The 23047-nt window shown below is 52.5% G+C and overlaps 10 protein-coding genes across 10 annotated transcripts; 4 read left to right on the forward strand and 6 right to left on the reverse strand.

The window, feature by feature from the left end:
• Positions 1 to 202: 202 nt before the first annotated feature.
• On the reverse strand, positions 203 to 1937 carry ASPSYDRAFT_1175212 (sugar porter family MFS transporter). Its single transcript, XM_040840299.1, has 2 exons — positions 648 to 1937; positions 203 to 591 (listed from the first exon to the last, which is right to left on the reverse strand). Exons 1-2 carry the CDS (start codon positions 1898 to 1900, stop codon positions 306 to 308), a joined length of 1539 nt encoding a protein of 512 aa, XP_040703620.1. The 5' UTR covers positions 1901 to 1937; the 3' UTR covers positions 203 to 305.
• Positions 1938 to 2673: 736 nt separating this feature from the next.
• On the reverse strand, positions 2674 to 4292 carry ASPSYDRAFT_149405 (putative MFS transporter; the record flags this gene model as incomplete). Its single annotated transcript, XM_040841906.1, has 2 exons — positions 2674 to 3616; positions 3667 to 4292. The coding sequence occupies 2 exons, from the start codon at positions 4290 to 4292 to the stop codon at positions 2674 to 2676; spliced, it is 1569 nt and encodes a 522-aa protein (XP_040703621.1).
• An 898-nt stretch (positions 4293 to 5190) lies between these two features.
• ASPSYDRAFT_88715 (fungal specific transcription factor domain-containing protein) lies at positions 5191 to 7553 on the forward strand (the record flags this gene model as incomplete). The annotated part of the gene is made up of 4 exons (XM_040852048.1): positions 5191 to 5726; positions 5772 to 6229; positions 6275 to 6902; positions 6953 to 7553. 4 exons carry the CDS (start codon positions 5191 to 5193, stop codon positions 7551 to 7553), a joined length of 2223 nt encoding a protein of 740 aa, XP_040703622.1.
• A 1580-nt stretch (positions 7554 to 9133) lies between these two features.
• Positions 9134 to 10819, forward strand: ASPSYDRAFT_148376 (oleate hydratase; the record flags this gene model as incomplete). Its single annotated transcript, XM_040841810.1, has 1 exon — positions 9134 to 10819. One exon carries the CDS (start codon positions 9134 to 9136, stop codon positions 10817 to 10819), a length of 1686 nt encoding a protein of 561 aa, XP_040703623.1.
• A 53-nt stretch (positions 10820 to 10872) lies between these two features.
• ASPSYDRAFT_44210 (uncharacterized protein) lies at positions 10873 to 11392 on the reverse strand. The gene is made up of 2 exons (XM_040846811.1): positions 11172 to 11392; positions 10873 to 11115 (listed from the first exon to the last, which is right to left on the reverse strand). Exons 1-2 carry the CDS (start codon positions 11224 to 11226, stop codon positions 10895 to 10897), a joined length of 276 nt encoding a protein of 91 aa, XP_040703624.1. The 5' UTR covers positions 11227 to 11392; the 3' UTR covers positions 10873 to 10894.
• A 559-nt stretch (positions 11393 to 11951) lies between these two features.
• Positions 11952 to 14139, forward strand: ASPSYDRAFT_44211 (inorganic phosphate transporter). Its single transcript, XM_040846812.1, has 3 exons — positions 11952 to 12094; positions 12144 to 13562; positions 13620 to 14139. Exons 1-3 carry the CDS (start codon positions 12016 to 12018, stop codon positions 13907 to 13909), a joined length of 1788 nt encoding a protein of 595 aa, XP_040703625.1. The 5' UTR covers positions 11952 to 12015; the 3' UTR covers positions 13910 to 14139.
• A 1140-nt stretch (positions 14140 to 15279) lies between these two features.
• On the reverse strand, positions 15280 to 15738 carry ASPSYDRAFT_88719 (uncharacterized protein; the record flags this gene model as incomplete). Its single annotated transcript, XM_040852049.1, has 2 exons — positions 15280 to 15536; positions 15645 to 15738. The coding sequence occupies 2 exons, from the start codon at positions 15736 to 15738 to the stop codon at positions 15280 to 15282; spliced, it is 351 nt and encodes a 116-aa protein (XP_040703626.1).
• A 409-nt stretch (positions 15739 to 16147) lies between these two features.
• Positions 16148 to 17807, reverse strand: ASPSYDRAFT_901272 (uncharacterized protein). The gene is made up of 2 exons (XM_040852282.1): positions 16810 to 17807; positions 16148 to 16758 (listed from the first exon to the last, which is right to left on the reverse strand). Exons 1-2 carry the CDS (start codon positions 17425 to 17427, stop codon positions 16525 to 16527), a joined length of 852 nt encoding a protein of 283 aa, XP_040703627.1. The 5' UTR covers positions 17428 to 17807; the 3' UTR covers positions 16148 to 16524.
• A 1069-nt stretch (positions 17808 to 18876) lies between these two features.
• On the reverse strand, positions 18877 to 20924 carry ASPSYDRAFT_901299 (putative exopolyphosphatase). The gene has a single exon (XM_040852283.1). The coding sequence runs from the start codon at positions 20427 to 20429 to the stop codon at positions 19083 to 19085; it is 1347 nt and encodes a 448-aa protein (XP_040703628.1). The 5' UTR covers positions 20430 to 20924; the 3' UTR covers positions 18877 to 19082.
• On the forward strand, positions 20601 to 23038 carry ASPSYDRAFT_44215 (uncharacterized protein). The gene is made up of 3 exons (XM_040846813.1): positions 20601 to 20915; positions 20963 to 21000; positions 21052 to 23038. The coding sequence occupies exons 1-3, from the start codon at positions 20605 to 20607 to the stop codon at positions 22842 to 22844; spliced, it is 2142 nt and encodes a 713-aa protein (XP_040703629.1). The 5' UTR covers positions 20601 to 20604; the 3' UTR covers positions 22845 to 23038.
• The last annotated feature ends 9 nt before the right edge of the window (positions 23039 to 23047 follow it).

The raw sequence follows: 23047 nt of genomic DNA on the forward strand, positions 1-23047 counted from the left end.
GGGGAGAGGTTCTCTATCGGACCAAAGACATATGGCCATGCCATGCTCAAATAGATGTCTGGGGGTGCTGTGCATTCGTATTATTTGTAGACACCTCTGTTGTGTGGGAAGCAAGGGATTGGTAGTTATGCTTCAGTAAACCTCTATATTCAGTCTGCAGATAGTATACGTCTATCAATCCGTCAACACAATAGTATCTAATCTATTCTCTGGTCTAATCTGTGTATATTCTCGAAAGTTCAATTATCTGTTCCCCGCCCTTTAACCGAATACTCGTCCCATATTATATTGTACGGTCTGACCCCCTAATCAAACCTTTCAATCTGCTCCGTCTTCCCCTTCAAATCCTCCGGTTGCACTTCCTCATCAGCAGGAAGCTTTGTGAGCTTATTTGCGATCTTGACTGTCTCTAATATCGACGCGTCCTGTTGAAACAAATCTTCCAGTTTCTCAAGGCTTTGACCCATAGTCTCAGGGTACAAGAAGTACACCGATACAATATAGGTAAGACCAATGATTGCATACACGATATAATACTGATACCCAATAGTAGACAGTGCAATCGGCGTAACCATTTGCACCAGGAAGTTCCTGGACGAATGTTAGCAAAGCCCCGTCTGCAATGGCATCGAAGAGAAGGTACATACCATAGCCAGTGGTTAGCGGTTGAAATCGAAGTCATCGCCACACGCAGCCTACTCGACGCAACCTCTGTACAATACAAGAAGCTCGGACCAAGAAACCCAATCGGGAAGAAGAAGTTGAAGAGGAAAACGAAGAACGAGCTGGCGATTGCAGCGCTCTTATTGTTGCTGGAGAAGCTGGATGTGATGGCCATGCAGGTCATACACATTGTGATTCCGATGCCGCAGATCAGGAAGAGGATTCGACGGCCGAAGCGGTCGATTGTGAATAGGGAGATGAAGGAGGAGAGGAACTTCCATGTCATGGCGCAGGCGGCTAAAATTCGGGTAATTGAATCGGATAGCTTCAGGTTTTGTTGGAAGAGCGTTGTAACATACGTGGAAATGACTTGGGCCCCGGTCATCTGGATCCAGAACTGTAGTCCTATACAAAGCATGCAACGATAGAAGAGTTTCCCGTCCTTCATGGTGAAGATATCGCGGAAGGAAGAGGCGTTGGATGCGGTACTCTCGAGGGACACTTCGATGGCGGTGATCTCACGAGTAATCTCTTCAGCACCTTTGTCTACTCGCTTAATCCGCGCGAGTTCTGAGGTAGCTTGCTCAACTCTGCCGACCTTGACGAGCCAGCGGGGGGATTCAGGGAAGAAGAAGATGGTGCTGCAAAGGATGATCGAGAACACCCCAGGAATGGCCAGCGGAACCCTCCATGACACATCATGCTCCTGGATTCGAGAGAAACCAAAGTTGATCCAGTAGCACACGGCATAACCGCTAGTGATAAAGATTCCGTCAATGACAACATGTCTACCGCGGTTTATAGCCTCTGAAGATTCAGACTGCCAGACCGGGACCATGGCTGAGAATATACCAACGCCCATACCGGTTAGAATCCGACCAATAAACAACTGCGGCAGGTCAAATGAAGAGCAGGACAGAGCTATCCCAATCAGGGTCAAGATAGAACCAATGCATATGGTCTTCCGCCGTCCCAGCCAGTCCCCAATAAATGAGCAAGATAGAGAGCCAACGGCGCAGCCAAGCGTAAACGAGGAGACATAAACGCCCTGGATAACGGAACGGTGAGATTCTAATTCGGGCGTTGCGTGCACGGTGTCGAGGTCAGGGAACAGCTTTGTGAAAGCCTCAAAGGAGACAAGGGCGCCGACAACGACTTGGTTGTAGCCAAATAGGAAAAAGGAGGGGAACACGACAAAGGCCGTCTGCAGGAGATGCTGCCGTTCGGCTGAATCCATTATGGCCGGTTTCTAGGTGGAAGAAAATGCAAAGTACCTGAACAGGACGGACAAGGCAGGTTTTTTAGGCCAGATTGCTCCCACACGGGTGTCATTGAGACCCCGTACGGAGTAATTCCGGGGTACGGGGACCTGAGATGACCCAATTGCAATTCCGATTACTCCAAACTGTGGAGGATGCCGAACATTGCCTCGTAGGGCACGGTGGGCCATGCATTCGGGTAGCGAGCTATACAGCCGTCTTCGGGTACCCGATTTGCCGAGCCAAGCCCTAGCATTATGGCAAGCGAGCTGCTACTACACTAATACAGGAACTTCTTGGCAGGGTGATCAATTGCTTGGTCTTGCTTGGTCTTGCTTGTTTCTGGTGCTGGTGTCTGGTAGATGGTCTTAGTATACTGAACAAGGAAAGAGCAACGGGGTGCACATTTGCACCTGCGGTGTAATGACACATAAATCACAAAGCATTAAGACTCAAAGGGAAAGAACGATGGCCATTGCTCCTTCCTGGTGTCTTCCTTAAAGCCGATATATAGAGAAATCATAGGAAAGAGCGACCTTGTATACCAAAACGGAAAGAGTTGATTAAACTCGCCTTATATAGCAGCAGTAATCTATATACATAAAGTTTTTTTATATAACATAGTTGCTTTATAGGATGTCCTTGATACTGTAGTTACCTTTATATCTGTATTTTAGGGCAACTCTGGTATTGGTACTCATTATTCCTTTTTATGGTTCATGAAACATAGACTTGATATATTCTGTCTCACTTAGTAAATATACACAAACTCATCATTCTCCCGATCCGTCAAGTCCTTGAAGGCATTATTCCCGACCGTCTCCTCCGCACCACTCTCTGCTGGGATCTCGTCCTCCTGATGAAAGTGGTTCTGCATCGACCGATCAACCATCTTCCCCGGTTTCCCATTCGCAATGCGGCGCTTTTCCTGCCGTTTATTAAGGAGGAAAAGCAGCGCCCACTGCACCAAAATGACAACGAGAAGGGCGGCAAAAATACCCAGACACGCCCGTAGACCAGGTAGATATGCTGGCTTATCCTTCTCATTAAACAGCAAGGGCCCGATAATATTACCCGCCGCCGAAGAGGCGTTATACAGGCTCATCACGACACTGAGCTTCGTCATGCCGGCAGTGTTCCCCACGATCCAGGTCACAGTCAGCGGATTCCCACCGAAGAGAAAAGCGAGTAGATAGTATCCAGCCATAAGGGCCCCCTGGGCGGAATTATCACGGGGGACGGCATATAGGATCCCCAGACCGGCAACAACAGGCAGGATGAACAGGGCGAAGATGACGCCCTTCATGCGCGCCTTTTGAGCGAGATAACTGCCCAGCAGGATGAAGATGGTTTGCAGCGCACCAAAGGGCATATTCAGCAGGGTGGTTTTGAACTTGTCGAACCCCAGGCCGCTGAGGATGAGCGGGCCAAAGACGTTGGTCACGCTGGCGCCGATGTTTAGGAGGATGGTTATGGCGATCCAGAGGTACGTCTTGATTTCGAGCGCGGCTTCGAGAACGTGCTGCATTTTGAAGTCGCGCGTGCCGGTGCTGGTTTGGTTTGCGCGCAGGCGTTCCATTGCTTGTAGTTTCTCTTGTTCGTTGAGGAAGCGCGCGGATTGGATGTCGTTGTCTAGGAAGATGTATACGACTGGTGCGGAGAGGACGGTAATGAGGCCGACGAAGAGGAAGATGCTGTTTTATATAGTCAGTAGCTGTCTATGAACCTTGGCTGGGGGACGTACATCTGCCATTCCTCAAGGACATGGGATTGGATATGGCCCAGGCCGTACGATAACGCAGCGGCAATGATCGTGGCAAGCCCATTGGTGCCATACCAGGCTGCGACGCGCAACGGCTGCTCAGCACGCCGATACCACTGGCTCGTGATGATACTGAACAAAGGCAGACATCCAGCCTCAAACAGCCCAAGCAGGAAGCGCGTCGCCATCAGTCCGCCGAAGCTGTGGCACGCGGCCATGCAGGTCTGCGCAACGCCCCATCCAAACACAAGGACAGGCATGAGAATGCGATGCGGGACCTTGACAATCAGAAACGACGAGAAGGGCTGCCAGGCCAGCTGCGCAATCGGCGCTATCGACCCGACCAGGGAGTACTGGTTGCCCGTCAGGTTCGTGTCCTCCTGCAGGCCGAACGTCGCGCCATATCCGAGGACGGTCTTGTCGAGGATTTGCAGGAAGTACACCCAGATCAGGATGATCAGGACGCGCCGGTCTGTTTTGCGTCGGATGCGCTTGTTGTCTTCTTCTGTTAGGGGGACGCGCACGACGTTGATGAGGTCCACGCCGTCGGGCTTGAGTGCGTCGTGACCCTCGACGTGTGAGATATCTGGCTTATCCGGGAGTGCCATTTTGTGTAGTGGACGTGTGTGGATGATCGGGTTCGGAAACATGGTGGACTTGCATGGTATATAAAGACTTCAGTATACAGAGTTTGATGGTGCCCCCACGCTCCATTCCCCGGTCCCAGTCCTCCCCCACCCCCACGCGAATGATTCATGCACTTGAGTGGTGAGTTTCATGCCGGTGCAGCTTCCCCGCGTTTGCTAATTGCTTTGAATATATCATGAAATGCATGACCGTTACTACTGCCCTGCTGGGACTGACTTGACGGCCTTTCCGGTGCAATCACCTGCAATGAAAATTTCAGTCAGTTGCCAATACCTGCTAATAACCGAGGCTATGAGAACCTCTGAGTAACAGGACAGTGCAGGGAAAGACTACTGCCGGGGTGCCGATCCGACTATAACCGATGCACGGGCCTTTACCAGAATTATGGGGAGATGATTCTTGGATTGATTAGTAGAAGCTGACCAGAAGAGATGCAAGATCACGCGTAGTTGGCAGTATTTAGTCGTGGTTAACAAGTATCCGTACACATGTCCATATTGCTATAATACTGGTTTACTCTATGCAGTATATCATACTCCATACGATAGAACTCTCCGAAGTCCGGGGTAAACACAGACCCCCACGTCGCCACAGCAGCCGACTACAGCCGACCACTACCGACCCCATAATTCCGCTTCTTCGCTGATTTCTATTCCCATTGCCTTCCATTACCGACATACAACACCTGCACATCGGCAAATGACCCCCGGAACAGGCAAAAGATCGTATCGTGCATGTCTGCGCTGTCGGCAGCGGAAGACCAGATGTGACCTGTGAGATCTCTCTACCATCTCTGCCAAGTATACTCGTCATAGACTGATAAAGTGGTAATGCTCCAGTGACAAGGTTGGCGAGCCGATGAAGGCGCCATGCGCGTCATGCCATGTTTCCGGCAGCGACTGCGTTCTGATCAAGTCCCGGCGTGGAGGCAATTTCCGGCGTCGTCAGAAGTCTGGCGTCGCCTCGAGCAATGCGACACCGACACCGGCTGCGGCTGCTACTGCGACTACGACGAGGGAGATCTTTGATCCTCCTGTTGGGCGATCATGCGGGACGTCCAGTGCCGCGGAGTGTCCTTCCGATGGCGAGGATAGTGCTGCAGAGGAGTCCGGCGATGTGCTGAATATGGAGCTGAGGAATCCGTCGGATGCGCTGCAAATTTTGGCTCTCTCTGGGGAGAATCAGCGGGGTGAACCTCGACAGCTCCCAGGTGTATCTGGTTCGATATCTGACTCGAATATGTCTGGCTCTGGCTGTCGGGGGTTGAATCCGGTGGGTTATACTCGGTCTGCCGATACTCACCAGTCCAAGGGCCCGACGACAATATTCGATGACTATGAGTTGGTCCAAAGAGGCCTCATACGGCCAGGAGTTGTATATGAATTGCTCCATAGGTCAGTAGGCCGATTTGCTGTTGGTGAATCTCTCTGACAGGCCAGATACTCCCACTACTATCATCCATACTGCCCGATCGTGCCATCATACTTCCTCTCGTCATCCAACACAGAGAAGATCCAAAGAACAGACTACTTCCTTCTCACAGCGATCCTAACCATTGCTTCAAGAGACGACGCCCGTCATTCACTCACCCACCGCTACTGCTGGGACCACGCCCAGCGTCTGCTAATTGATGTGCTGCTTTCACATCCTTGGACGCAGACGCCACGGACTGTGGAGGGTTTACTGCTCTTGGCTGAGTGGCTACCGCATATCCAAGTACAGGAGACTGCATCCGAAGCGTCAAAGAACCTCTTTAGCGAGGACCGGACCGCCTGGTCTCTCGTCGGTCTGGCGGTGCGGCATGGCTATCTCCAGCGTCTGGACCAGGGCGCCTTTCGCAGCAATACCAGCAATATCACCAAGGAGCGCGCGGAGCGAAATAGACTGGTCTGGGCATGTAAGTTAATATCACTAGTATGACAACAGGTATCTAACAAATCAGATATCTGGATAGCAGATCGACAGATATCAGTGCGAATGGGACAGTCATTCTGGTCTCGAGGCCCTTCAAACGGCGCAAGATTCGTTGCACAGGATTTCCCCAGTCTGCAGCCTCGTCTCGAGACAAACAACGAGGATTATGCCTCTGTCCTGCAGGGAACAACGGAACTGATCCAGATTCTGCACAATGCCCACGCCATTCTATATGCGTCCAAAGACAGAACCCTCGCTATGATCTATGACGGGCAGTACTCCAGATATCTAGACGACTTCAGGGCGGCTGCTAGAACGTGGCATTCCGCCTGGTCGAATATAGCTGTGTCGAGCAAGGTCCAGACAACGCTGCTCATCATGTACGAGTATATCTGCCTCTATACAAATGCTTTCTCGTTCCAGGCTGTTATTACCCGCGCAGCATCAGCAGCAGATCCAAGGCTATCTTCGCACAAGGAGCAACAACAACAGCAAAGCAGGAAACCATTTGCAGAGCTTCTATCCCACGGCATCATGTCCTCTCCTGACGGACGATTCATCTTTGATGCATTCAGCGCTGCCAGGAACTTGCTTTCCTTGATGAACAGCCTTGATCCGCAAACTGTGCTATGCTATCTACCCTCGCGGTACTACTTGTACGTCACCGATAAACATCCGCCTTCTAGAATCACTACTGACTGTCCAGATACGGAGTCTACGCCGCCGTCCTCCTCCACAAAGCCGACTGCGCCGGGGCATTCCACCTCGGAAACCAGCGCGACGAAATCATCTCTCTAGTACGCGACTTTATATCTGTGCTTGAAAAGGCCCCCTCAACCGAATCGCATATCTGCCATAGCTACAGCCGCATGCTCAAGCAGCTCTGGACAAGACGGGAACGACGACACTCAAAGTCAGCTCGTCGACGCGGCCAAGCAGCAGAGATCAACACCGTGTTACAGAACCAACAGCAGCAGCAAAGGCACTTCCAAAATGAACAACATGACCAGCATGACCAGCAAAGTCCAGCAGGAACATCGATATCGAATTCCCATTCCCATTCGAATTCCACACCCGAGGACTTCACCCTGCAGCATCTGTTCGATCCGGTGGGTGTGGATAGTAATGACCTGGCGGCGTTCCCGTCCATTGAGGGTTATTTCCAGGGCTCGTTTATGCCTGGCGTTGCGGACTTCAGCTCCCCGTTCGATGGCGGGTTGGATGCGCAGGGTGGTGGTGGTATACTGCCCGGCATTCAGGATTGGGATTTGGGGCAGGCTGGGTTGGATCCGGCCGGGGGTTTGTAATACATACCGGGTACCTTACTGTAAGTAGGTACTAAATATATTATTGAGATGTGTTATTCTGAGCTTGCTGCAAGTGTTACCTACCCCATTGCCGTATTGCCAGCTACAGTCGAGTCGCTCCTTCCTAACACCACGCAAAGGCTGTCAAAGTCGTCCTCGCATATTCTGGGATTTTTTCTATGCATCAAACAATTCTTACAGATCTACATTAAGAAGCGAAATATAACTATCGCGCAGGGCACGCCGAAGCCAAACATCTACGACGTCAATCAAGTCCTCATCAGAACACCTCATCCTCAGCCGAATCCTCCTTACCCGTATCTGGGCCATTTCAACACAATTATTGAAAGGCCGTTAAATGGCAGATGAAATGTGCTTCATGTGCGATCAGGACTATGACACAGACAGGCCACTGCGTGTCATGGTACAAGACGAAGACATCGGTATGCATTTAAAGAGTATGCACAGTATTATGTACAGGATAAAAAGTGGAGGGTAATGCAACAAACTTGCCATTAAAGCTACTGGGTTTGTTACTACATTGTTTTCTCTAACTTATATAATATAGTATAACTGTATAATACTGTATCTTTCTCACGTGGTCTATAGTATGAGGTATAGCCTAGGAAAATAAACTTATATATCCTGGGGTAAACTATTTCTAAAATTATTAGGTCTGTCTGTCTTTATCTTATATAACCTTAATTATATTAACTAATTTAGGTGTGATGAGGAAGCTGGGCCTATATATAGTTAAGCACCATTGGCAGACCCTTGGTAACACAGTTTCACCGGGTTCGGCGAGATCTTAGTAATGTATTATCTTTCTGCGTTTCCCGCGGTTCTAGGGCCATAGGGGGACGACTATATATACGAGAATTCTCTCCAGGGGGTGGAATCTGGTTTATACTGTTCGGAGAGAGGCATCGCTGCCGGGGAGTTTTCCGTCGGCGATAAAACACGGATTACGGAATTGGTGCCGTTGGCTCCGACGAGATAGGATGTGCAATATAAACCAAGTAGGGAGAGGAGAAGAAGAAATATGGTAAACATAGTGAGGACGGTATTTGATTGCGATTCATTATTTCCAGTATTTATCAGGGTGGCATTTTTAAATGGATATAAAAGGGTATCTCGAACAGCCCACGTTAACCAACATCTGCAACGAAAAGCCCCGGAGTAAATCTACGGACTATCTTCAACCCTATAATAAAGTCTGCTATACTCCATGCAGTATTTTGACAAGACAAGCGAGCTTAGGCAGTGGTCCCATGGTAGCATGTCACGATGATATCAGAGCACCACCAATAACATCCCCCGGATCCCATCCAGGCACCGTTTCCGGCAACGATTTCGCGTCTCTCAACGGCCTTCCCCAGGATCGTGTTACTTTTTTACCAATGAGGATGCACGGTAACCGACCTAGCCAGCTCCAGTCCCAGATCCAGCTCCAGACCCACGTCATCACTCTCGCGTCTTATGGTTTATCCCCATATATCATGCAAGGCACGTATCTATTTCCGAACTCCACAAAGCGGCCCGCGGAGATCTCAATGATTTAAAAAGAAAACACCAGCACAATGAGCGCAGACACAGAAGCCACAGCAGTAGCAGCAGCAGCAGCAACAGCAGCAACGTCGGCGGCAGAAAAAAGATCCACACCCGAAGCCTGGATCCTAGGCAGCGGCACCGCCGCGCTCTCAACAGCCCTATATCTCATCCGACTCGCCAACATCTCGCCCCGGAACGTGCACATCCTAGACTCGCACGGCTCCCTCGGCCAAGCCGTGCATAACAGAGGCGACCACGCCTCCGGGTACGACCAGTTCGCGGGGTGTCTCCCGGTACCCGTCGGGGAGCCGCTGAAGGATATGCTAGCCCTTGTGCCCAGCGTGCGGGAGTCCGGACACTCGGTCTTCGACGAGATCGAGGCAGCGCGGTATAGACGGGTTTCGTCCTCTTCCTGTCAAAGGGATGCGTATACGCGATTTCTAATGCAGAGGGATGACAAATTACAGCATATTCCGACGAAGAAGTTGAATTTGAGTCTCCGGCAGCGGATGGCGCTGGTGACGCTCCTGCTGAAGAGCGAGGGGGCGCTGCAACGGAAACAGGTGAGGGATTTCATGCCGGGGGGTTTCTTCAGTAGTACCTTCTGGGCGATCTGGTCCGGGCAGTTTGGGTTCCAGCCGTGGCACAGCGCGTGTGAGTTCCGCCGCACGATTAAACAGTACCTGCGAGACTTCCGTGGGCTGCCGATTTTGAATTGTCTGGATATCACGGGGAGGTTCCAGTTCGAGGCAACGTTTTTGCCGATTTATCATTATTTGCGGAGTCTTGATGTGGATTTCCGGTTTGATGTTAGGATTAAGGATATCCACACAAGTACGGAAAAGAGTGGTGGTGGTAGTGATGGTGGCAGGAAAATTGTGAGGCTGGATCTGGTCGAGAACGGATTCGAGGTGCACCAGCCCATTGGCGACGAGGATATCGTGATTGCAGCGATTGGATCGACGGTATCTGGCTCGACGACAGGCACAGACGAGCGACCCCCCTTTGGCCCGTCGATGCAGGCCAGCGAAGCCCTCGACGAGAACTGGTCGCTGTGGCTGGCGCTGGAGGCGAAGAATGCTGGCGTCGGCGACCCGTACAACTTCTGCACGCGGCAGAGCGAGACGATGCTGGAGTCGTTTACGGTCACGACGGAGGATCTCGAGATATATGAACATTTATGTGCGCTGTCCGACTGTCCGCCGCACGCGGGGGCGTTTATCACCCTGCAGGAGAGCCCCTGGCGCATGAACCTGTGTCTGCCGACGCAGCCGGTCTTCTCGGAGCAGCCCAGCAACGTGCGCGTGTTCTGGGGCTTTGCAAACTACCCGGAGAGCCAGGGGCGGTACGTGCAGAAGCCGATGCTGCGGTGCTCCGGGTCGGAGATCATGGTTGAGCTGCTGGGCCATCTGCATGTCGACGAGAGCCATCTGGTGGGCAGGACGGTGACGGTGCCGCGCGTGATGCCGCGGATGAGTGCGATCCTGCTGCCTCGTGCGGTGAACGACAGGCCAGAGGTGATTCCAAGCAGCATCTCGAACATCGGGCTTGTCGGGCAGTTCTCTCACCTGCCGCAGTATAGCTGCGTGGACGTGAGTTACAGCGTGCGGACGGCGCAGAGGGCTGTTGAACAGCTGACGGGGGTGAGGATGCACAAGCACCAGAAGGAGAGGCTGCATCTGCGGACGATGCTGAAGATTGTGTTCTGGAGATGACATGGCATTGACTATCAAGTATCTACTGCCTACCCTGAAAGGAGTCCAGCTCCCTCTGGAGGCTGAGGATGTATTTTACCGCAGTCTCGACCAACTCCGCCTGTAGTCAGTGAGAACTGGAACTCTGGAATAATGCAATGCAAGGGCGTACCCTGGTCCAGCAGTGTCTAAGCCCCTTGCCTGCAACGCGCTGGCCATCAGCTGCAGGGCAGCCTTCATGCGATCGCGCTGGTTCTTCTGGGTCTGCGCGTGTCGCTTGCGTTTTGGGTCGATTCTGGTGGGCGAAATGAGCAGTTCTAGCGGGCAGTTCCAGTCATTAGTGAAAGTAAAACTATATTAGAAGAATAAATACCCTTTGGTCGGATCTCGATCAGCTTCTCGCGCAAGGACTCCAGTTGGACGGTCATTTCGTATACCAGATGCTGTGAGATCGCATACCAAAATACATTTATCTGCCTTGCCTATCGGAATGCATCTATTTACGGCGTCTCCGACATTCAGGCTATCATTCAACTGAGCCATATTCATTCCTCGTCCACTCCAGACAGGAAGGCCCACGTGCGCAGCCAAGAGGACAAGTAAAACAAGCCCAGTCAAGAAAAGTCAAGACGAGACAAGCCCGTCAAGCATCAGACAAGAGTCAAGTGGGGAGGAGACAAGAGATGAGGCCTGGTTGCAATGTAGGGTTCGCCCCACCACGTGTGCCCGTCTGGATAGCACATTGGCTGCTGCGAAACGCCTCATCGCCCGCCCGACCCTGCTAAGCCGTCGCCCAGCCGCTGCCAAGCAGCCAGGCCATAGTTGGAACCTGCTGCTACTCTGCGACGTCGAATCGCATGGCCCTGTCTGCAAACGTGCCCAGGCTGTCAGTGTCAGCATGCCGGACAGCATTCACCACGACCACTACCAGTGGTTCTCACATCGGTGACATCCGCGTGGGTTCAGCCAACTCCAGCCAACAGCCAATTCCAACCAATCGTCCATGCGAGCGCCGCCATGTCGTGCACTGCACCTTCGATGCGTCCTTCTCGAAGGGCCCGGTCCCTGACTGCGACTCGAGGTGATCCGCACGTGGTGAGACTGTCTTGGTGTCTATAAGAACCAAGAACCCCCTGCCGCATCCTGCATTGGTCTCAGCTCGACTCTGAAGTTCATCCTCCAGTCACTGGCCGTCTGTCAATCCGTCGAACGTCAAGATGGTGCTCACCGACTACACGTACATCTTTGCCATTGGCACCATCTTTGCTATGCTTGATGCATACAACAACGGCGCCAGTCTGTCCCCTATCCCCAGCCTTCCGTGTTTGTTTTCTAACCTCTGTAGATGACGTTGCAAACTCCTGGGCCACCAGTGTGTCCTCGCGCTCCATCTCGTACCGGCAGGCCATGGTCTTCGGCACCATCTTCGAGTTCCTCGGTGCAGTGACGGTCGGTGCCCGCACTGCAGACACCATCAAGAACGGCATCATCCCCCCCGAGGCCTTCAATGGCAACGCCGGCGTGCAGATGCTGGCCTTTGCCTGTGCCCTGGCCGCCGCCTCGTCGTGGGTGATGTGGTGTACGCGCCACTCTACCCACGTCTCCTCTACATACTCGCTCGTCTCTGCCATCGCCGGTGTGGGTGTTGCCACGGCTGGTGCCTCGTCTGTGCAATGGGGCTGGAACAAGGGTAACGGTCTGGGTGCCATCTTTGCTGGTCTGGGAATGGCCCCGGCCATCTCGGGTTGCTTCGGTGCCATCATCTTCATGCTCATCAAGCTGGTCGTGCTCATCCGCAAGAACCCCGTCCCCTGGGCCGTGTGGAGTTCCCCCTTCTGGTTCCTCATTGCTGGAACCGTCTGCTGTCTCTCCATTGTCTACAAGGGCTCTCCTAACCTCGGTCTCGACGACAAACCCAAGGGCTGGATTGTTGGTGTCACCCTTGGAACCGGCGGTGCCGTCTGTCTCCTCTCCGCCATCTTCTTCGTGCCCTTCGCCCACGCCCGCGTCATCAAGAAAGACCACACCGTCAAGTGGTGGATGTTCCTCTACGGCCCTCTCCTCTTCAGCCGCCCTGCCCCTGAAAACGCCGAAGTCGCCGCCGTCCCCGACTACGCCGTCATGCAGGACGACGACCTTCCCGGCTCCCCCGAAACCCTAACCGAGGAACAACATCTCCCCAAGGCCGCCCAGAGCAGCGAAAAGATCGCCTCTGCCGAAGCCTCCGAAGCCCAGGTCAACTACAAGGAACTCATGGCGCAAGGCGAAGCCCGCTTCCACGCCAAACTGCGTCGCGGCCGCGGACCCCTCGCCTGGGCCATGCGCACCCTCCACGACAACCCCATGGGCTCCGGCGAGATCTACGAGCTGCACAACATCAAGCGCCTCCTCAAGCGTCTCCCGGCCATGGTCACCGTCGGCCTGCTGTACGGTCTGCACTACGATATCCACGCCGCGCAGTCTGGTGTGCATGGAACCCCTGAGGGAGCGCGCATGGAGCGCGTCTATTCACATGCTAAGAAGTATCCCAACGAGGTCGAGCACACTTACTCCTTCGTCCAGATTCTCACTGCGTGCACTGCTTCCTTTGCTCACGGCGCCAACGATATCGGTAACTCCGTCGGCCCTTGGGCTGTTCTCTACTCAGCCTGGACTACCGGCGAGGCCAGCAAGTCCGAGGCAGAGGTCCCTGTCTGGCAGCTTGCTGTCCTTGCTATCATGATCTCCATCGGTCTGATTACCTACGGTTACAACATTATGAAGGGTACGCCACTTAACCTTATATATCTATGCTGATGCTGATGCTAATACTATTGAACAGTCATGGGCAACAAAATCACCTACCACTCCCCAAGCAGAGGCTGCTCGATGGAACTCGGTGCCGCCATCACCGTGCTCGTCTTCTCGCAGTACAAGCTGCCCGTGTCCACGTCCATGTGCATCACTGGCGCCACTATCGGCGTCGGTCTCTGCAACGGTACTCCGCGCGCTGTCAACTGGCAGCGTGTCTTCCTCCTTGGTCTTGGTTGGATCATGACGATCCCAATTGCGGGAACTATGGCTGGTTGTCTGATGGGGTTGATTCTGAATGCGCCTCACTTTGGGTCTTAGACTACAAGCCAACTCGTCTATCTACCTATTACCTCTAGGAGGTAAATTGTAATGATGGCTGACTAGCTTCCTACTATGGTCATTTCTTGTATCATACTTAATTTCCTAGAAACATCCGTTTCCTATGTTGCGGTTTACTACCGCTTTAGCAAAAGTTGACTTACTCTACACTCGTGTAGAAATTATACTTGATACCCCCAATAATGATATCCTGTCATAGATCATCCTACCTGATAAAGCTTACTCGTACATTCCACTCCCTATCCTCGCAGATCCCACTATTACAAGCCACATGCAGTTATGCACCCACCGACCACCCCGAAGATCCTCATTGCCACAGGCTCCGCCATAGTACTAAGGTAGGTTCAGAGTTCAGACCCGCTGTATCATACCATATCATATCCTCCAGTCTCCAATTATAATCTTAACTAAACCTTTTCATCAACGGGCCAATGGCCATACACAGGGCGTTATTGCTGAAACTTAAGGCATACGAACGGACGCCACTCACCCGGTGGTTACTGCTCTGGACGCCCGGTGGATGAGATTCTTTTTATTTCTTCTGTCTGAGCGTGGTTGAAAGCCAGAGGAACGTACATGTGTTGGGTGCATCCTTCTGCTGTTGACAGATAATGGCATAGCATGGATACCCTCCTATTTACTGGTTCTGGGCCTATCTACTAAGTTTCTATCGGAATTATACTGCCACACCTACGTTGTAGTAGTCACAGCCTCCTTCAGCCCTTGTGACAGACTAGGCCAGGTTACCAAAGGAAATACCCATCAATATCAGTTATCAAGATCTACTAGACCCTCGCTTCCCCCGGCGCCATCGTGAGCTTCGCCAACACAGCAAACCTCGCAGCACCACTCGCCGCAGGGATGTTATTCGCAATGCTTCTCTTCGCCGCAAAACCAGCGCAGAATCGCAAAATTGATCGCCTCCTTATAATACGCCGCAGGCAGCCCAACCTCATCACTAAGACTCACATCCACCCCGTGACCCGCTAGCCTCTCGCGCAGGAAGCTCATCAGCATACAGTCCCTCGTCCCGCTTCCACTAGCTATCACCCTGCTTGACTTCAACCCACCAGCGCCCTCTCCACAGAAACAGCCGTGAACATGGTAGCTAACAGTCGCCACAAGACCAGATTCCCTGTCGAGAGAGCGGCAGCGGCACCCTCGTTCGCCTGTAGGATTCGATCCGCATACTCCGATCCAAAGTCTAACCCTAATCTCCACGCTGACCGCGGCGGAGGCCTGTTGAAGAAGTCCCTTGCGTCTTCCTGTAACTGCGCGAGCAGGTGCCCCGCGCTGCTACCTCGCCATCCTTGTCATATCCAATTCCGTACCGCACGCGCATAACATGGTCAATCATGACATTCCCACGCCTCGTATCGAACGCCGACATCTGGTCCCTGTCCCGGTGCGCGAGCTGCAGATTCGCAATCCAGCCGATATTCAAAGTTGCCGTCGCCGTTGCCGTTGCCGTAGGGCCTGGCTGGTGGTGGTGGTCCCAAACCGCCCAGGGCGTGGTCGACTGGCCGGAACTGTGTTACTGTTGTGATGTTGGTCAGGGCAGCCACGACGCCGGATTCGGCGATGAAGAGGCCGCGGGGATAGCTGCCTTTTGTCCAGCGGTCAACCAAGCCTTGGCTTTCACTTTCTCTTTCTCTTACTCTTTGAGTCTGGCTTTGACTTTGGCTTCGGCTCTGGTTCGCCATCTAGGATCTACCCGGCGGTTCCTGGAATATCGTCTGCCCATCATACCCGACAACATCTGCATCCGCAGCGCTCAAGCCCGTTTTGGCCAGGAGGGCATTTGTCATTTGTGATTTCAGCGTAAAGCGCACCCGCTGCGTAGTTTACGCGTATGAGTTCGAATATGGAGAGGTCGTTTTCGAAGGCGCGTAGAAATCGAGGCCTGCAGGTCCCCTGGCCAGTCGCGGGTTATGCATAGCGTCGATGAATTTCGGGGGCGCGGGGTGGGGTGGCCGTCTGTGTCGGGGTCTATGGTGCATAGCACGGCGTCGATGCCGTCGAAGGAGGAGCCGCTGTCGAGGCCAATTATGTAGGGCATTTTACCTCTGTATAAGGGGATTGTTTAGAACTGGAAGTGTCAGATGGAGGGATGATATATGAGGCTTGTGCTGCGGGGTTGTGGAGACCAGACTGTGCTCCGATATTATAATAGAGTATGATGGTCGTACTGATTACAGTGTATGCCCGGACGACGGGATCTGCCTGTCTGTCAGATTCAGGAAATCCTCCGTGATATACTCGGTGGCATGTAACACCTCTCAGAACTTATACCATTGCTGCTTAGCCGTGATATGTTCATATTGCTCCGCTTCGACACAAGGGCGGTGGTCATCTCGACTCCAAATCACAACATCGAGATGAGTCTCTTATTGGTGCACTGTCAAACAGGAGACAATAGAAGACGCTACAGTATTCTACTAGGTATTTCATTTATTCCGCCGCTGTTGGGTTACATTCGCATGTTGGGCTACAGTTGACTTGCGGGGCCCATATATAAATACCTAATGGAGACCCCTTGCCACAGGACCATAAGTCTAGGTAGTGAAAATGCAGTTAAATGAAGTAGATATATGTTATACAGGCTCACGACAATGAAACGCCAAAGGCGTGCTTGACCCCGTCCCATCACTGCCTGTTTCCCGCATCATGCCCACCTGGCTATCACCCTGCTCATTCAACTGCCCCGGCGAGCGCCCACAGTTAATCGAGTTCATGGGCGTCCCAAGCAATTCAAGCAGCTTATTCAGAATCCCAAACTCTATCTTCAACTTAAGAGTCTGTGAGACACAGGTATAAGGCAGCGTCATCTCGTGATACTTCATTTCCACATCTCTCTTCTTCTTGCCATGTAATAACACGAGCAGAATCACGTCAATCCCGACAACGGCAGCATTGGCGAGGATTAGGTGGATCATGACCCTGCGCCCTGTGCGCCCTTTTATTACCACGATCGCCTTGATCTGCTGGAGGGATTCGTAAATGTATATTCCACAGATGAAAAGTTCGCGGACCAAGGAACAAGTAATCGCGGTGACCTTGACCTGTTGAGAGCGGTAGAATCTTCTGTCGCCAGTCGAGATTCCACTCATCATGACGATATACGGAATGTATAGACCGATGCAGCTAACAATGATAAGCCAGCGCGTGAATGTGAGGATCCTGCCCTGGGTGATGAGGTGGAGGCGCGAATACAGAACCAGGGCTGCAGCAGTTTGCACGCAGGGATACAGCAGGGCTAAGCAGATACCGTCAACCATCGGTGAGTCGTCTCGGAATGTCGAATGAATTGTGACAGCCGTGAAGGCTCCCATGGAAAGTGCTCCGGCTAGAATACTCCAGAAATAGAGGCCACTCCAACGCTTGAAGAAGTCGAATATCCACCAGAGAAGTTCGAGAATGTTGTATGCTGAGATTGCGAGTAAAGAAACAACCAACAAGTCGAGAATCTCAGAGATGCTACCTTCATACACGGTCATGTTGTGCTGGAATGAGTGGATACTAAAAACACAGTACCGGCACAGGGCCGTGTGGTGTTCATCGAGGTTTTGTGGCCGTTTGGGATGCTGGCAGAAAACCCTGGTAATGGAGACCACTTTCTCTTCTCATAGCAGAACAAGTCTCTCCCAAAGGATGAGCAGACGCACCGACCTCGACAGATATTTGAAATTGCATCTGGATTGCAGGGGTTGATGACCGGCCCCGAACTGGAACAAAGAAAGTAAAATACTTCAATCGTGACCACACTCTCGGATTGGCCGATCGACCACAGCCCAAGGTCCAAATTGACCAAGCAGCTTACAGAGTGGCCAGTTCTCGTGTTGGTTTCTTGGAGTCTATCCAATAGCACTGGGTATACAAATTCTGGCCCAGACTTGACCCCTGGACCTGTCAAGGATGTCATCCTGACTCGATCGGGGAGAAACTGCGCTTTCCGCGCATCGTGCACGGTGCACTCCGATCCTGACACTGTCACTCGTTCCACGGAATCTCCCGTCTTTGCCACCTGTTGGAGTTCATCGTTTTGATCCAGTCGGTTTCGGGAGCGGACCGCAAAGTCGTGCAACATCACAACTGGTGCCAATGGCCGCTTTGAACGCAAGTGTCGGAGTACGTTTGAGCCCCCAAAATTCATATCCATACTAGGTTCCTTTTCGAGGAGTTTGGTTGCTGGATTCTCTTTTCCCGCCGAATAGACACAGCCTCCAATCGACTAGTCCAGCCGTGCCGCAATTTGCAATGGCAAGGCCGGTTCATTTCCGCACATTCGGGTCACCCGAGATGGTGATGTGGCTGAAAATTGATACAAAGAATCAACTCAAATTACTTAAGGTTCTCGCTTTTCGGCGCGATGATCACCGCGGTAGACTGTACCACATCCGGACCACATCGACGGGTAGACCATACTGGGGATCCCTGCCGCGCATCGTTGAGCAAAGCTCAGCTGGACTCATTGCGCGATATGCTCTCAAGGCAAGTCACCAGCATTTCGAACCCTTCGTTCAAACTCTCACGAGTCAACCTGGTCTCTGGGCCACTGAGATTCCAACGGCCGACCCGTTAAACTGGCAGGTTGCTGACACAAAAAACGGCTCGCAAGCCTCCCTCAGCTTTCAACCGTGATCCCTGAGCCCTCGGTTTGCAGTTGCCGTTCCCAGCTTCAGGGCCGGAAGATCTTTAGTCAAAGGAATCAGGAGCTGAGTCAAGATAACGCGATGTTAGATTCAGAGTAGGGCTGGAGCTAGCTGTTGGTAAGCTATCGGAAGTACATCTCTGGTTTGGCAGCAACATCGCCCGTTCGGCGAAGATTGAAGGAAAATAATATTGGATGTTGAACTCGAATAAGGTGAGTATATGTCTCCAAGCTGCAGTCCAGGGGTAGTCCACATGTATATGGAATTTTCTACGTTAACCGTCACCTCCTTGGGGACCACCGAAGAAGAGAGTCGGAGACGATCATGCGGCAACGATGGACATGACACGAGTCAAAACCCAATATGGCCGTTTGCAGGCAGCCGAAAGATTGCTGCAATGTGAATCGTCACCTTTGGACGTTGATGTGTCTTTGAAATCCCAACAATACTGGATTTCGTATCGTTACGGAGTCCTGTCCTCCATGACTATCGACCAGGTATCACAGAGAAGCAGCTGCTCCTCTGATCAGCGGGGCAACCTGTTTCCGGCTTTTTGCAATGTTCGTTTGTACCCAGAGGCGCGTCCATGCACCATCGTCGCGAGCAATCAGCGCATCCTTTATGTCCTGCGCAAGGTCATTCCCATCGAGCGAGTACCATTGCTCCAAGCCAAGTTCTGAGCTTGAATCAGAGACAAAACTTTGGAGCGAATCCACAGCGCGACTGTTACGTCCATAAACAAGTAGCTCCCGAGAGAACTGGCCGTCCGTCCCGGCGCTGAAGGCGGTCATGACAGCGACAACATCCAAGTTGCGATCTGCGGCAAATCTTTCCAAACAGTCGAGGAAGGCTTGGGAATCACTAGCCTTTCGAACTATCCACGGCAGAGACTTGACCATGGAGCAGATACCAATTTTCAGTGGGGGTTGGTCTGTTTGCCTCGTAGGTTCCTCAGTCCATTCCTTATAGTCTCGGCCGAGTATTTCGTCTACGGTGAGCAGCTCCAGGCTGTTTTGTTTTGTTTTGTGGACCTCGGAGTAGAACTTGTCGGCGTCCCAAGAAGCTTCTGTGGTCCTTGCTTTGGGAAGAAGGTAACCGTACGCCAAGGTATCAAACTTGGTGACCTTATCCTTTGACGTGAGATTGGCTGTGTCGATGAGAATTGGGCTCAAAGCAAGCTTGGCTACTTCCTCTTCGTGTGCGGAAACTGCATCCGACTTCTGCCAGAGTCCCATCTTCTCCAGCTCTGAGATGACGAGTGATGTACATGACCCGGTGGGCGTGACAAGATTTGGTTGGGTATTGGCAATAGGGGGGAGGAATCCCTCGTCCACATGATGATCAATGCAGCCCAGAACGTTAAACTCAACGTCCAAACCGGGTAGCGACCCTCTCCCCGCGTCCGAGGAGCGTAGAGGCAATGCGTTCCAATCTACCAGAACCGAATCAGCTACAAACTGACGATTTTGGTCTCCGGTTTTCAAATGAGTGATAAAATCAGCCACCGTCAGAAAACCATCCTCCAAGTTCTTCCCCGCATCCCGCTGGGATAGTTCAAGGGCTTTGAAAAGCTCAGGTCGCAACCTGCGCAACTCAGCACCAGCAGAGACATTGTCGAGATTTATCACTGGGACATGTTGTCGGGGGCAGTCGTGCGGCACACGTTTATTCGCGAAATATGAGTATACAAGGGCAGAGACGATCGAGTCGAGGTCGGCGGAGGGGTTCCCGATGACGTAGATCGGGGAGTCTGAACGCGATAATAAGCCCGAAGCGAAGAGGCGGTGGTTATGGAGCGCTGCGTGAAGAAACTGGTTTAGACTGTACTCGGGAAGATGAATCCGCATGGTCAATGGCGTCGCTGGACGTGTCTTTACGCGGTGTTGTGGTTATCGCAAGAAATCGCGGACAACACAGTGAGGGGTCGGAACCCGGAACAACGAGACTCCGGTTGTCCCCTCTTTACGCCTGCTGCTGCTGCTCCTCTCTCTCTATCTCTACTCATTTTTTATCTCAAGCAAAATGGCGGGTCAGCAGCTGAAGGCTGCCATTCTGGTGGTTTCAGATACTGCGTCGCAAGATCCTTCATCGGACAAAGTCGTTGGTACCTTGACCGATATCTTCACAGCTGCGGGGGCAAACAGCTGGGGCCAGCCGATCACCAGAATAGTGCCGGACGATATACTTCAGATCCAACGTGCCGTGTGCGAGTGGACCGACCGGTCTGATGTAGTCAATCTCGTTCTCATAAGCGGTGGAACGGGGTTTGCCATCAAGGATAACACTCCCGAGGCAGTGACGCCTCTCCTCCATCGCCAAGCCCCTGGTCTTGTGTATGTACACTGACAGGTTATGTTTGTTTGATACTAATAATACTCAGACATGGAATGATCGCCTCGTCGTTGAAAGTTACACCTTGTACGTGCGCTGGCTCTCCCGATATTGAAAATGACCAGCTAACATATACAGTTGCCATGATGGCGCGGCCTGTTGCGGGGACCAGGAACAAATCACTAGTTATTACACTACCTGGTTCACCCAAGGGTGCAAAGGAGAATCTTGAGGCCGTCATCAAGCTTCTACCCCATGCATGTACCCAAGCTGCTGGCGCAGACTCAAGAACGCTCCACGCCGGAGGAGTGAAAAAGCTCGAGGCTGAAGCAGGAGTGAAGTCAGAGCCGCAGAACGATCACCACCATCACCATCACCATCATGATCACTCTCATTCCCATAGTCACGGCCATAGTCACGGCCACAGTCACGGCCACGGCCATGGCCATGTTGTGCCAAGGGCACATACTACACCTTCAGAACGCCAATCAAATGACCCCGCAGCAGGGGCGAACCGACGGTATCGCGAGTCACCGTATCCGATGCTTTCCGTAGACGAAGCACTAAAACTAATTTCAGCTCAAACACCCGACCCCGAGGTAGTCGAGGTTCCTGTGAATATCGACTTGGTTGGTTACGTTATCGCGGAAGATGTTTACGCGGCAGAGGCGGTACCAGCATACCTCGCAAGTATCGTCGACGGATATGCTGTCATTGCCCCAGCGTCTCCGTCCGACGGGCAGACCACAAAAGGAGTTTTCCCTGTAGCTGCCATTACCCACGCCAATGAAGGTGGAGTTCTGGCACCGCTTGAGCCTGGCAGTATCGCCCGTATAACGACGGGTGCTCCTCTCCCGCCCAACGCCAATGCGGTTGTCATGGTTGAAGATACCCTGCTAGCATCTTCAACCCCTGATGGTACGGAAGAAGCTACCATAGAGATTCTCACTGGGGAAATCAAACCCAACGAGAACGTTCGCCAACCAGGTAGCGATGTTTCACTAGGGTCTAAGATTCTCCAGCGCGGTGACCTAATCACCTCTGTCGGTGGCGAAATCGGTCTCCTGGCAGCCACAGGAACAAAGTCCGTCAAAGTATTCAAAAAGCCCACTGTGGGGGTCTTGAGTACAGGCGACGAGTTAGTCGAGCACGATGACCCCAAATCACTTCAGGGAGGCCAGATCCGAGACTCCAATCGGCCTTCAATTTTGTCGTGCCTGAAATCATGGGGCATCCCGGCAGTCGACCTAGGGATCGCCCGTGACACCCCCGTCGGTGAGCTCGAGGAGAGCCTTCGAAATGCTCTGCGCGGAGTTGGAAAGTCCAACACCAGCGTTGATGTGATCATCACTACAGGTGGAGTTTCAATGGGAGAGCTCGATTTGCTCAAGCCCACCATTGAACGCAATCTCGGCGGCACAATCCATTTTGGCCGCGTCTCTATGAAGCCTGGGAAGCCAACCACTTTTGCTACCGTGCCGTTCAAGCCAACATCCTCCGCACAAGGACAGCAAGAACGCAGCTCCAGGCTCATCTTCTCCCTCCCCGGGAACCCAGCCTCGGCACTCGTCACCCTGAATCTCTTTGTTCTCCCGTCCCTGCACAAACTCCTGGGGCTCGGTCAGAAACAGGCCGCTTTGGGGCTCACGCCGACACTCGGATTGCCTCTTGTCGCGGTAACCCTGACGCACCCGTTCCCGGTCGATCCGAAGCGCACCGAGTACCATCGAGCTATTGTCACGGCGTCGCGAAAAGATGGGCGGCTTTACGCAACAAGTACCGGCGCAGAGGGTGTAGGACAACGTAGTTCACGAGTAGGTAGTCTGGCCAGTGCGAATTCGCTCCTGGTTCTTCAGCCAGGAAAGGGCCGCATTCCGGAAGGGACCCTGGTAGAAGCGTTAATGATGGGGTCTGTAGTTCAGGGTGACTAGTATAATTCACTGAACTTGAGATTTCTTTTTCTCCATTATCATCGTCACATCTCCACGGTCCACGTCGGGGCATGTCCGATGCAAAGACCCGATGCCCAGAATGATCGGACATAATTGGATCCCCACATCGGAGTTAACATCAAGACATCGGGCCAGAATATCCAGCATCTAGAAACCCTCATAACGACACTGTAAAAGAGCCA

Source organism: Aspergillus sydowii, assembly GCF_001890705.1.
Source record: "Aspergillus sydowii CBS 593.65 unplaced genomic scaffold ASPSYscaffold_4, whole genome shotgun sequence".
NCBI classification, from domain to species: Eukaryota; Fungi; Ascomycota; class Eurotiomycetes; order Eurotiales; family Aspergillaceae; genus Aspergillus; species Aspergillus sydowii.